This window comes from Trachinotus anak, unplaced genomic scaffold (assembly GCF_046630095.1).
Source record: "Trachinotus anak isolate AG129_WGS33_773 ecotype Australia unplaced genomic scaffold, CSIRO_AGI_Tana_v1 ptg000003l, whole genome shotgun sequence".
Taxonomy (NCBI): domain Eukaryota; kingdom Metazoa; phylum Chordata; class Actinopteri; order Carangiformes; family Carangidae; genus Trachinotus; species Trachinotus anak.
The window spans coordinates 2,929,595-2,943,390 of NW_027273854.1; the positions used below are offsets into that span (position 1 = coordinate 2,929,595).

General features: G+C 41.9%; 1 protein-coding gene across 3 annotated transcripts in view; it reads right to left on the bottom strand.

Annotated features, from left to right (window-relative positions):
• Positions 1 to 4,196: 4,196 nt before the first annotated feature.
• doc2a (double C2-like domains, alpha) overlaps positions 4,197 to 13,796 on the bottom strand; it is a 53,800-nt gene continuing 44,200 nt past the window's right edge. For all 3 annotated transcript variants that reach the window (XM_071466089.1, XM_071466096.1, XM_071466105.1), the window contains 4 exons: positions 12,439 to 12,653; positions 7,913 to 7,994; positions 6,106 to 6,202; positions 4,197 to 5,036 (listed from right to left, as the gene is read on the bottom strand). In XM_071466089.1, the coding sequence (XP_071322190.1) occupies positions 4,900 to 5,036; positions 6,106 to 6,202; positions 7,913 to 7,994; positions 12,439 to 12,653 (531 nt within the window). In that variant the 3' untranslated portion in view covers positions 4,197 to 4,899. The remainder of the gene's footprint in view (positions 5,037 to 6,105; positions 6,203 to 7,912; positions 7,995 to 12,438; positions 12,654 to 13,796) is intronic.

Here is a 13,796-nt window from a genome sequence, read left to right on the forward strand (position 1 = left end):
AGACATAGAATAGATTTGAATAGATCACACTTTCAGACAGAATGATGAATGAATCAATTGATAATAAAGAATAATCATTAGATAACACAGTGTATGAGGGATAATAAAACCCTGGTATTAAACAAAAGCAGGAATAAGATAGAACGAAAGAGACAAGAACAAACAACATAGAGAAAAGAGCAAATGACACAAAAGAAAATAGAGCGTAAAAAATGAAGTGTAAAGGCAAATATGAACAAATGAATATTAGAAAAGGCCAAAAAAGAGCTGACATCACTTAATTTATAAGGAGAAAGAATAATTTCTTCCTACTGATGAAGTGTTAGAAGTATGAAGGACATGTGCTCATATGTCACAAATAATCAAATAATTTGCACGATAAATAAAATGCAGTATTTCTAAAATTATATTTTAATTTTAATGTAAAGTATTTTTAAGATTTATTGACAGGCTGTTTTAGTTTTACTCCTCCTCAGAGAGACTAGAGACACACAACAGTTTCAGACACCTGATAATGTTGTGATTGTAACTAAACTCTGTTTTACACGTGTTAACTGTGGGTGTTGATGCACAGGTGAACATTTACAGCTGTTTCTGACTGTAGGGGGCACTGTTGACCCACCCTCCTGAAGTGAACCACAGAACGAGAACAAACTCACACTCACTGCTCGGTCTGTGTTGAATTCCAAATTTACTGTTGCATTGTACATAAAACACCTGATAGAAATGTAAGAACAACTGTAAAGCACGAGATCAGTGTAAACAACAGTTCAACAATATCGTATAGAAAGCCACATTCATACATTCAGTCGTGCATAAAAGATGAACAATAACACTGTAAACAGAAGAATCTTTAACATGAGCCGTACCTGAATGTTTCATCATGTCTCACTTCAACACTTTGAATTAGAAAACAGGCAGAGGGAGTATAGAGATATAAAGAAGTATAACAACATATTGCATCATGCAACAACAAGGAAGAACCACTTGTATTGATATATAATCATCATCATCATCATCATCGGTCATGGCAACAATAGGATGCAGTTTGTTTTTTCACAGTCTCATTGAGGAGTGCAATAGGAGTGCGATCCGTGCGCTATGGAGCCAGGCAGTTACCACAGAGATCATATGGAGGATTCAGGGTTTGACCGACATGAGTGTGAATGGAAGCTGCTGAAAGTTCATTTTTCCTGTAGATGTTTAATATATTTTCTTGCCCCCAACCGACTGTTCACTGAACCCCTCCACCGAACAGTGACGTCCAGCTCCGTGTGGATCTGTCCACACTGACAAGACATTCATTGGGGTGTTGTAAGACAAAAGGTGGCGTCTTTTTTAACCTTTCCAAAATCAAAAAACACAACATTGATTTAAAGGATGCATTAGACAGTGGGTTAATCTGTTCTAATGGGTGTTGGACCATGTATACCTATGTTAGTCTAAACTCTTACTCCTGCACCATGACTCCAGTTCTCCGGTGCCATTAAAAGTGAAACAAACTGTTTGAAAATGCAAACAAAAGAGCTAAATGACCAAACAGGCTTATGTTTCCTCGTAATACATAATACTACTAATTCGACCCTCCAATATAAATTAGTTTTTTTTGCGTCCATGTCCACAAACCATCAATGCTAACTTTTTACCTGAGTGCTGTTAACATTAGCCTCAGTCTGTTAGCATGATATCATCGCATCAAAGTGCACGTTTAAGTACCTTTTACAGGGTTCTCTCGTTTTATAATGACTCAGCTAGAAACATCCAGACAGAGACAACATTTTCAACCAACCCACTGATCTAAAATTAGCTTAAGTAGCTAGCTAGCTTCAACCAGCTAGTTACAGCTGCTAGCAGCACTCATCATTTCATTTGAATGGCAGTGTGATGGTGAATCTTCCTCCATCATCATTAACTACAGGTTCACGCTCATAGCAACAGTAACTAAGGGGGTGGGGCTTAGTGAGCATTCCTCATGTATTGTCGCTGTGGACCGTGCAGCTTGTGAAACTGTGATATCAGTGGACATTAAACCTCTTCCCTCCTCACTGTTCGCACCTTTGAAGACCTGCTGACCCTCCACCTATTCACACAGGACAAACCCTGGGACATGACGAGGTCTTTAAAATACTCAAAAAACAAGATTCAACTTCTACGGGAATAAATAAAATGATACATCTCTGCAGATTTTCTAGACTGTAGCTGCAATCATGGGGGAACCTCCACCGGATCAGAGGTGACGTGCAACAAAAGCCCAGTGTATGACGGGTGGAACTCAAAGGTGGAGACCAAACACAGAGCGAAGGGACTGGACTTGCATTCATCACATGGACACAAACACTAATCCAATGAATGATCATGTTGCTCTGTGTCTGCTGCCATTACAAGCTTAGAGGATGATGGTCAGGGCTGTGGTTTGTTGAGTGGCATAAATCAGCGCTGGCTGTGGAGTAAATCTGCACCAATCTTTTTTTTTTCACTCTTTTTCAATTATTCTCTTTTTGTGTGATTGGTCAAAGCAAGCTGTCTTTTCACTCCTCCGTTAGCTGGCAATTAGCTGTACTACACCATGCAGTCTTATTTCACCCTCACTTTTACTACACTAAACCTCTACAAATAGTCCTGAGATAAACTCGATTCCCAAGATTTGTGTTGTTCCAAGGCACGGCACACGTGCTGCCTATTCTGTGAGGCTGCACAGAGAAAATTGGTGCCTCATTTTCTGATGTGACCAGAGCTTTAGCCTCGCAGCGCCTGTCTGATGTTAGCGGTGGACTTTTCCCACAGCAGACGTTCATTTGGTTGCTCGTTAAACAAGCCAAAGTGCAACACAAGACATGTCCATGCTTATAGTACAAGTCCAAAGAGAAAATGCAGTTTTTCTTACATTCTGAATGATCACACTCACATGTAAACTTTGTACAACATGCTTTGGCAATACTACACTTATTTCTGGTCATGCCAAGAAAGCTGTTTTGAAGTGAATGAGTGAGTCAGCTGATGTGAGTCTCCTGTTGTGTCTCAGGCTGTTGTCTGACTGTTAGTGTCACCGTCAGCACAGGGAACAGTAACGTGACTGTGTCATGCAAAAACACTTAAAATGAAGCTCTTTGATTCTATAAAGCTCCAGTTTGTGCTTCTCATGAATCCTGATAGTTGATATCCAGCAAACCCAGAGGGTTTAAAAACACTTCCTGCTGAAATAACACATCTCCTTGCTCCTTTTAAACAACACAGAAGGTACTAACATGCTAATTGGTATGAAAATATAAAAATAATAAAAAGCAACATCATCAGTATAAACAAATATAACTGATCATAAACAGCAAGGAGACAAGTCTTCATCATCGTCATTCATCCAGATGGTTAGAAGACTCTTTAAAGACAGTAAGTGTTAATAAACCACCATCATCAGGGTTTTTCAATGACTGGACACTATTTATTTTTTGGGAAACAGATGCTTAGCTTTGTGACTCCAGTGTAACCGGGATCCATGACAGGCACAAACTGGGAGCTGATTAAATGAACTGAAGTTCTGTCTGCAGGATCTGTACAGACGAGGGCGCTGTCCCGACACCAGATACACAAAATATAAACGTCTCCCGTTTGGGTACTGATTTTTCACAGCACTGTAAACATGAGTAACTAAACAAATCTGTAGGCTGTTGTAGAGAGAAGGTGCAATTTAAAGGTGGAGTAAGTGATTCTTATTCAACTTTCTGTCAAATTCAGTGACTGTCTCCTCACGGTCTGCGAGCTCGCTCTTCTGTGTGTGTGCTGAAAAAGACTGGTGTTTCTACAGCCTGAACCCTGCCAACTGTGGCACAACACTATTCCAGCCAATCAGAAACAGGGGGAGTCACGCTTGTGCACAGAACAAGGGAGAGAAGAAGAAGAGAGGAGATGTTATAAAGGGGGCACTGGGAGTAAGAGATGGTAAATCTGGCACATGATAACAGGGAAGCACCAAATTAAGAAGTGCTATAATCAGACAGAGAGCTGGTTTCCCCATGGTTTCAACGGGGGGAGAAATTCAGACCTGGGCTTATCTGCTGGGACCGGACCACAGCCAGAGAGGACTCATAAAGAACTAATGAGGGTTTTGATGGTCGACCGGTCCACCAGTGTTCTGGTAATCCTGACTGTGGCGGAGAGGCCTCAGGGAGGTGAAAGGCATGAAGACGGAGGAGGAGGTTACTCTGCTTCTGCTTCACAGGTGGGTTTCACAACCAATTAATCTTATATTGATTTGTCCTATTTGCTACGGCTTGTGATAGATAATCCTTACTGGTTCATAAAAACAATCTATACAACTAACTCTTTCTAGTTTTTACTTTGTTGTGTTTTCAGTGTGTGTTTACGTGTTTGTTTTGCTTCAGCAGTGGCGCATGTATTTACTTTGACGCTGTATAAGGCCTTTTATCCATGATTTAGGGGGGCGGAGCCTCTGAAGGAGCACTGAAGGGAGGGGGTGTATTTGTTTTGCTGTTGAGTTCAAATATCAACAGTATTTTTTCTCCAGAATCTCTTACTCCACCTTTAATTTAAGCCACTAGTCTGTGGTTTCTGTTTCACTTTTGTGAGTTCCAACCCTCCTAAGTCGAGTGGATCGGTCTAACCCTCAGGTCTGCATGTGGTCTGCTGATGTTGACAGTGTTGGTGGAGCCAACAAGCTTCTTCTTCTGGATGACTCACTGCTGAATAACGAAGGCACACCACCATGCTGCTCCCGCTTCACTCTGCTCTCCAGCCTCATGGTGGCTCTTATTATAATACACCTTTCCTCACAATTACTGTTGATTCCTGTGGTGAAGTTGCTCGAATCTGTCCTGTAAAGAAACCAGAGGAACCGCGTGACCCCCGCCAGCGGCTGTCTGCATGTGCAGACGACGCTGCGGGGGTTTAGTCATGGCTGAAGGTTTGTGGCAGCTCGTTGGTCAGAATGTGCCACCGCTCCACCCTGCGACCCTTGTTCTTCAGGCAGTCCATCCAGTGACGCAGGGCGTCGCCCTGGGAGTGACAGCTCAGACAAACGCCACCTAAACAAGTGAGAAACAACGTGAATCAGCTGTGACGCTGCACTTTTTACCTCCTGTGTTGCTCTGTGTTAATGTCATTAATTAAACCTGACATGATGCTCATTAATCACCTTTACACAAACAGGTGGTTAATGCCAGAACACCTGACTGAACACGTGTGGTTCAAACACAAACCTGCAGTTACAATGATGACGCCAAAGATAACGAAACAGAAATCTTCGAGATGACTTCTTTCATCAATACTCCTCTGTTTCATCAAAGGCACAGAAGCCAAGAGATTCACATGATGCACATGTGACACCTCACCACACTTTTTCTAAACTTTTTTTCTTTCTGCTGCATTTACTGAAGCATAATCTCCTGCTGATTGCAGCCTGGACACATATTAACGCATCTATAATGTGTCTTTATGGGGATTCTGGTTTTAGTTTAAGTATAAAATCAATAGATAAAAATAATGGTTTTTTTTTAATTATCAAATCATGTATCACAAATACAGAAGCCCTGAGAGGAAAGTGATTTTTTTTTCTTAGAATAAAGAAAAAAACCCATTTGGTTTTATCTTGCCTCTCAGGGGTTGTTTTCACAGATAAAACAAAACTTAATCCTGGCTTCAAAAACCTTCACTCACCTCTCAGGGCTTCTGTACACACCTGTTATCTATCAAAAGAATCTGTCTATCTATAAAACCAGACAGTGCCAAGAAGTCGAGATGCAGCTCTAATGACCACAAACTCTTTGTTTCCACATTTAACAAGAATATCAACTTAACAACAGACAGAAAGTGTGTAATTATCATGACTAGAGGAGATGAGGGAATAAATCAGTAATACAGATGGTAAGAGTGATAAATATGCATTAATACTCTGACAAACACTGAAAGGCTTTTCCCAGAACAGCTTTGCCAGCACCATGTGTTGGAGTCATTAATATTTACAGCTGCAGCAGCTACATTTTCTCACAGCTGAATCTTGTCAAAATCCCCCCACGGTGAGCCGAGACACTCTGATCAACCATAAAACTGATTAGACGAAGGGTCAGGGATCACAATGAGCCGCTCGTCTCTCACCTATGAAGTCGTTGGAGCGTCCCAGATCGTAGTCCCACACCGTGACCTCCAGCGTCTTGTTGGCCAGCTCCGACAGAGAGATCTCATAGAAAAACTCCTGTGGTGATCACACACATGCAGGGACACTGATTTAAAACAGAGCGCAGGTCTGTGAGGTCCAGCGGTACAAACAGTCCTGCACTGACAGCTGGTTTGTTATTTGTGAGTGAGCAGCAACAAATAAAAAAGAACAGCTGTGTTTGTTTGAAAGCCGGTGTCAGGTCACTTTGGCTCAGTTTATTTGAAGGATATTCAGTGATAAGTCTGGTGACAGTGATCTTCTACCAACAGGGTCTGTGTGCGTATCAAAGCTGATGTATCTTATTCCTCTGAGTCAGACAGAGCTCCACTGTTGTCCAATAAAATCAAGGCTATATTGGGGAAAGCCCACAGTATGTTTTCCCAACTCTGCAATATCTGGAAGTCAACACAACCGCAGAACAAAAGGAACAGGAACATCGAGTCCATCCTAATGAAGCCTGCAGAGCTCATGGGAACAACCTTGAATAGAGTGAAAAAAGCAGAAAGCAGATCTCATCCCAGATGTCGAGCTGAGGAGGACTCCTTTCAACATGTTGAAAAGGACAACGAACGAACGATGGAGGGAACCTGCTGAGGCTGAATGTCCTCAGAGGACAAAGAGAAGTAAATACAGCATCCAGCTTTCTTTTTAAATTACTCAGCCTTTTTAAAATGAAATCTATAGGTGAGGAGTTTTAAATGGGCTTGAAGCTGAGAGTCACAGAGAGACGAATGGTTGGTTTGGATCCGAACAGGGGATTTGATGATTGGAGGAAAAATACAGAACAACACCACATTCTTGGATCCTCTCTTCTGATTGGCTGACTGAGCTGTTGTTACTAGAGCTCCAGAGAGAAGCCTGAGAGAGGAGATGTAAAACTGCACTGAGATGGTTTTTGGTTCTTAAAACCACAGATATATCTTCTGATGGAGATCAACACTTCAGATAAAACACAGAAGAAGAGTAAAATATGGAGCCTAAAAAACCTTCATTTATGAGGGAGAAACACTGGAGACGTTTCCACTGAGAGGACGACAAGCAGAGCAGAGAAGATTTAGCCTGCAGCACTGAGAGGCAGAGGAGGCCGAACTTCAGAGAACAAGAACTTTAAAAGAGAGAGTGAGTTTGTTAACACGTGGAGCTCAGGTTTCTGTTGGACCTGCTAAGACCTGCTGGGACCTGTTGGGACCTGCTGTGACCTGCTGGGACCTGCTGGGACCTGTTGGGACCTGCTAAGACCTGCTAAGACCTGCTGGGACCTGTTGGGACCTGCTGAGACCTGCTGAGACCTGCTGGGACCTGCTGGGACCTGCTAAGACCTGCTGGGACCTGCTGGGACCTGCTAAGACCTGCTAAGACCTGCTGGGACCTGTTGGGACCTGCTAAGACCTGCTAAGACCTGCTGGGACCTGCTGGGACCTGCTAAGACCTGTTGGGACCTGCTGGGACCTGCTAAGACCTGCTAAGACCTGCTGGGACCTGCTGGGACCTGCTAAGACCTGCTAAGACCTCCTAAGACCTGCTGGGACCTGCTAAGACCTGTTGGGACCTGCTGGGACCTGCTAAGACCTGCTAAGACCTGTTGGGACCTGCTGGGACCTGCTAAGACCTGCTAAGACCTGCTGGGACCTGCTGGGACCTGCTAAGACCTGCTAAGACCTCCTAAGACCTGCTGGGACCTGCTAAGACCTGCTGGGACCTGCTAAGACCTGCTAAGACCTGCTGGGACCTGCTGGGGTGTCTTACCTCGTTGAATTCAGGGTTGAGGGTTTTTTTCATCACTGCTGTTTTGTGCTTGGATTTCTTCTGTATGTCGGGCTTCAGGTATCTGACAGGACAGGTAGGACAGGAGGGAAAAGCACATCAGTTCATTTTATGGTTGGTTTACACCTGAAATGACTTATGACGGCAGATAAATAAAGATAATAGAGGAGCAGTCCTTACAGGCTTAGCTATTTCAGTTCTATCAGATCTGACTAATAACAATGACTTTTATTTTGAAGCACCTTTCATGACACTAAAGGTTGATCTACAAAAAAAAAAACTAAGAATAAACTAATTGAATGTGGCAAAAGAACAACAAGAAACAAGTCACGAGAAAACATGAATAAACAGCAAATGACAAGAAACTAAAAACAGGTTTGTTACAGCAGAAACTCGGTCACTACCTGGTTCAGTTAATGGTTCTTCAATCTTTGGATTTTGGACAAAACAAGATGTGAAGGTGTCGCTTCACCTTTTTAGTGACGTACTGACATGTTGATAAACTTGTACGTCATGACTTCACATCTCTCACTTTAGTTCTGTTTTTACCTGATGATGTCCATCATCAAATTTTACATTTTCATCACCCAAATCGTTTCATGTCCACTTTTAATAACAAAGTTTCTACGACTTCCTGCACTGAACATTTGATTGAACAAATGTTCAAATTATTTTTAATTTTCTATATTTTCCTCCTTCCTTTATAAATTTTATTAAATTGTATTTTATTTTTTATATTTTTTCTCTGTTGTAGCTCGACTTTTTAATAAAGGCTATTAAAATAACATTTAGTATGACATATAATATTATAATATTTGTGTCATGTCTCACTGTGAGCCTGATTATAAAGCCCTTAATGAAATGATATTCAAAGACGACGCTATTTTCATACTGCAGTCTGATCGAATCCTGTAAATCATCATTAATGAAGCGGTAATTAATCATTAATCAGCCTGAGACAGTTTCACAGTGCAGCTCACACACAGTCAGCTCAGTGATTCACTCTCGGCAGAGAGCAGGACAGGGAAGTTCTCCATCTTCACCTTCAGTGGCGGCGGCGGCGGCTGTCGTGGAGCCTCTTCAGCAGACAGAGTGCTGCTGTAATTGGTTCTGACCAGTTATTTTAACAGATGACATGAGGAAATAATAAAGGCGAGGTGGAGCCAGCCCGACACGCTCGGCAGCTTCCTCTTCATCACAGTCAACCCTCTGTAAGACGCTGCCGGCTAATAGGAAGAGATAAGGCGACTGGGACCCCCGTTTCATTTTGGGCCCCTGGTACTCAATAAGTGTTTGGGAAGCTGTGCAGGAAATTAAGAAGTCGCCTGCTGGAATATTCCACCTGTTAATTTTCACATTAACTCAGAATAGACTTCACTGTGAGCACTGAGCAGCTGAGGCTGCTCAGACCTCCACCTCCTCTAATCAGACTGATTCATTCAGACAGACGCCGCTCTGCTGCTGCATCACAGTAACTGTCACCGCTGTAATGAATAAAATCTGTCTCATCATTTTATGCACATTTTCAATTTGCTCTTAAAAAAATGGGGAATGTGAAAAACAAATCTTGAAATATCGCAAAAAGTTTTTACACGAGTGAAAGTGAAACAGTCTCAGTGAAGAAACTCTCCATGAATCATGAGGATGATGATCACATTAACCTCACATTAACACATGAAACATTCAGAAATGTCACATTTCCATCATGGTCTCCACTCAGTTTTCCATCTGCTGAGCTTTGACTGGATCCTTTAGCTCTTCTTCTTCTGCAGTGCTTTAATGGCACAGCTCCACCAGCTGTTTATCTCGACACACCAGCCTCTAACATCTGTATGATGCTGGACGGAGATGTGCTTTCATTTGCATTTTCTGCATCACAGGTGGAGGGAAACTGTTAATGTGATGCCCACAAGGAGCCGTGAGATAAATCTGAGAGGATCTGTCTCATTGTCTGTCTGACGGACTTATAACTGATTTAAAATGAAAACAAAAATGATGAATCCAAACAGGCTGACCAAACAGATGACAGAGAAGTTACAGATCAAAGACTTTACTTTAATCTGTTTATTATTTCCAGGAATAATCGATCAATAATTTGATTTGTGAAATGTTTGAAAACAGTGAAAAATCTCAGTTAAAAAAAATTTAAAAATCAGTCCAAAGAGACGTCTACATATCTTTTCCTTGTCCAACCAAAAGTTGTTTTCTTCTACCAACTTACTGAAATAATGAAGTGATTATCAGAATACATTTTAAATTCAGTTGTGCAAACCTTCAGTTTTTGCAGCATCGGCCCAAACCGGAATATTTCAACATCTATCAGACAGATTGTGAAGAAGTGGATGTGGGTAAACCATCATCACTTTAACCCCCCGACCACGATCTTCTGCTAAAAATATAAACGTGTCCAATTCTTTGGTTTATCATCAATAGCTGCAAATCTAATGGCATCAGCCTCAGCCGTGCTTCCTGTTTAGTGCTAACTAGCAAATATTAGCATAACATAAGAAACCCAGATGGTGAACATCGTCATCTAAATCCCGTCAGGCGTTCAGAGTGTAGTCCTGAGACGTATTTGTCTTATTTTGGAAACAACAGCTTCTCTGCAGGGTTCAAACTTATTATTAAAAAACCGTTTACGTCAGAACGGACAGATTTCTCTTCTCGGCTGTGAAGACAGTAATGAAGCCAGACACAGGCAGAACAGAGAGGAACAGGTGGACGACACCCTCTGCACCTCGTCTGGTTTGTAACAGGAATATTGACCTGTTGCAGACCGGTGTGTTGGCTGAGTGTGAGCCGTGACACAGCATGCTGATATTCTGGATGCCGCAGTTCTTTCTAAAACTGGTAAATCTCTGTGAGCTCACTCGACCCCTCAGCTGTCAGTCGCCCTCTTGTTCTGGCTCAGGCTCAGTTTGTATTCTGACTGCGTGCGACAGAAAAGTGAGCGAGTGTCCCCCGAGTGCTGGAGGAAACAAAGGCAAGGAGAAGCCTTAAATCCTAGACTTCATCCCCGGTGTTTCCTTCTGCCTGAGCCGAGATGCCGCTCACACTGTGTCCTCTTCCTCACTGATTATCCCTCCTACTGGGAAACAGATGGGGCTTCTTTAACAACAACTGCATCATTGATTAGTGAAGTTAATAAGATGGCAAAACACCAACTTTTAATTGTCTTGTTAATGCAGAAGTCCAGTGTTTAGTGAGGTCTGCAGGGAGTTTTCTGACTGTTATGGTAATTTGTGTCACAAATGAAAGTACTAACAATAAAGTTTGCATTAAGGGACGAGGGTAGATCCCTCCTCCATGTCCTGGATTGTGGATTACCTCACGAGATGAACACAGTCCGTCAGGCTGGGTAACTGTCTCAGGGACAGTGGTGAGCGGCTCTGGACTGTTCTGGCTCCATTTCTGTTCACCTGAATACAGCAGACTTTAAATACAACTCTGAGTCTTGCAACATCCAGAAATACTTGGATGACACAGGTATTGTGGCGTGTATCAGGAATGGACAGGAAGAATGGCCTTCAGTGAATGGAGCGAGAAGAACTTCCTCCTGAACATCTTCAAGACCAAGGAGATGGTCAGTGACTGTTTCAGGTCTAGGCCCCTTCAGCCAGTCAGAGTTAGAGGGAAGAACATCAAGGTGGTGCACACATATAAATACCTAGGTGTGCACCTGGACAGTGAACTGGACTGGTCCCTGAACGCAGATGACATCTACAGGAAGGGGCGGGGCCGGCTCTTTTCCTCAGGAAGCTCCAGTCCTTTGACGTCTGCAGTGAAATGCTGCTCATGTTTTATCAGTCAGTGGTGGAGAGTGTCCTCTTCTCTGCTGTGGTCTGCTGGGGGAGCAGCAGGTCTGCAGGATGCAGCCATCTTGGTCAACACCAACCACCCTCTCCACAACATCCCTCAGGCCAGAGAAGCAGCTACAGCAGCAGTCAATGTCTCATCTCTCTGTGCTGCAGGTTCAGGAAATCCTCTGTTGCCAATCCTTCCCATCAGGAAGTGGCTCATGACGTGGACTGAAATCTAAACTGCATATATTATTGAGCTGCTGGACAATTTGAATTAAATAAATAAATAAAGTTTTTTATCTGTCTATCTGAACAGTTGAGGTTACTTGATGAGGTTATGGTCAAAATGCTTGTGCCACTGGATTTCAAATAGATGAGTATTTTTACAGTGTTGTATTTGTACTTTTACTTAAGTAAAGGAGCTGAATCCTTCCTCCCCCTCTGACCCACACTCACACTCAGCTTCCCTAGTGTCCTCTTTAAAACAGATGGAGCAGGAACATGTCTGAGCCTGTGTTCTTGGCTCAGTGTGGACTGTACTTGGATCATGGCTGAAGTTCACAAGAACAGAGAGGATAAGAACACAGATTGAGAAGAGTTTACTGTGTCTCAGTCTTTCTCTTCTCTGCTTCCCTTCAGTAATTCAAACTATGCTGCAGGACGAAATCCTATTAAAACCTGCGCAGATTAGTGTGCCTGAATTCTTACATTTTGACATAGGGGTCGGAGAATCCGTTGACGTCCATGGCGGCCAGGTGGGCGCAGCGCTTCACGCCCACGCAGAGACCCCCGCTGCGACGGCCTTCACCTCCTCCTCCTCCTCCCGCTACATCTTTATTCTCTGAACTGAGTGGAGGCAAAAACTGCAGGGAGAGAAGAAGACGACCTCTCTCCTCCAGGCTGTGCAGCTGCTCGTTCTCCCACTGTAGACGAGATTAGATTAGTTGGATTAGTTTAGTCACATTAGTTTAGCCTGATTAGTTAACACAGACTAGTTTGATCGGATTGGTTTAGTAACATTTCTTTAGTTGGATTAATTTGGTCATAAATTTAGTTAAATCGGATTATTTTGGCTGGTTTACTTTAGTTAAACTAATTTTAGCTTTGTTGTCACATTTAGTCAGATTAATAAAAATCACATTAGTTTAGTCTGATTAGTTTGATTGATTAATCAGATTACTTCAATCAGATTAGTCTGGTTGGAATAATTGAATCAGATTAGTCTGGTTGATTATTTTAGACTGATAAATTAAATTAGATAAATGTGGTTGGATTTTATTTAGTTTGATTAATTTGATCATTAATTTTGGTCAGATTAGCTAAATCAGATTAATTTGGTTGGATTATTTTAGTCAAATTAGATTTGTTAAATTTGTGTAAATAATTAATTTTTGACAGATTAATTTGGTTGGATAAATTTGGTCAGATTTGTTTAGTTGGATTAATGTAATTTTATTAATTTGGTTGAATTGGTTTAGTCAGATTAGTAAAATCAGATTAGTTTAGTTAGTTTGGTCAGATTAGAATTTTCAGATTTCTCCGATTGAACGAGTTTAGTCAGATTAGTTTGGTCAATTAGTCAGATAATTTAAATCTGAATAGTTTGGCTGTGATAGTTTAGTCAGATTACTTTAGTCAGATTAGTTTAGACAGATTAGTTAAGTGCTGCGGTGAGAGGGGACCAAAGAAAGTGGCACATGACGCCAGTCTGTCCACCACTTTGGTTCGGACAGAAATATGTCCACATGTAGAGGATGAACTGGAGACGATCATGTCCCCAGAGGATGAACGATACTGATCTCATAACCAGTAGATTTTTCCCTTAGACAATCTAATTGGCAGATTAACATGAAATGTACTTTATTCATTTTACTAATTAATTATAGAATAAACACAGAAAACTAAAGAATCAAGTAAGAGTGATGAAAGAAACCTTTTATGAGCAAACTGTCAACTTGACAAGGAAGGAAATGGACTCTCTTTAAAAAAAAGTCTTCACCATCATGACTGAACTAAAACACAGCATTGACCACATATCTTTAAAATCTAAAACACAAATTACAACG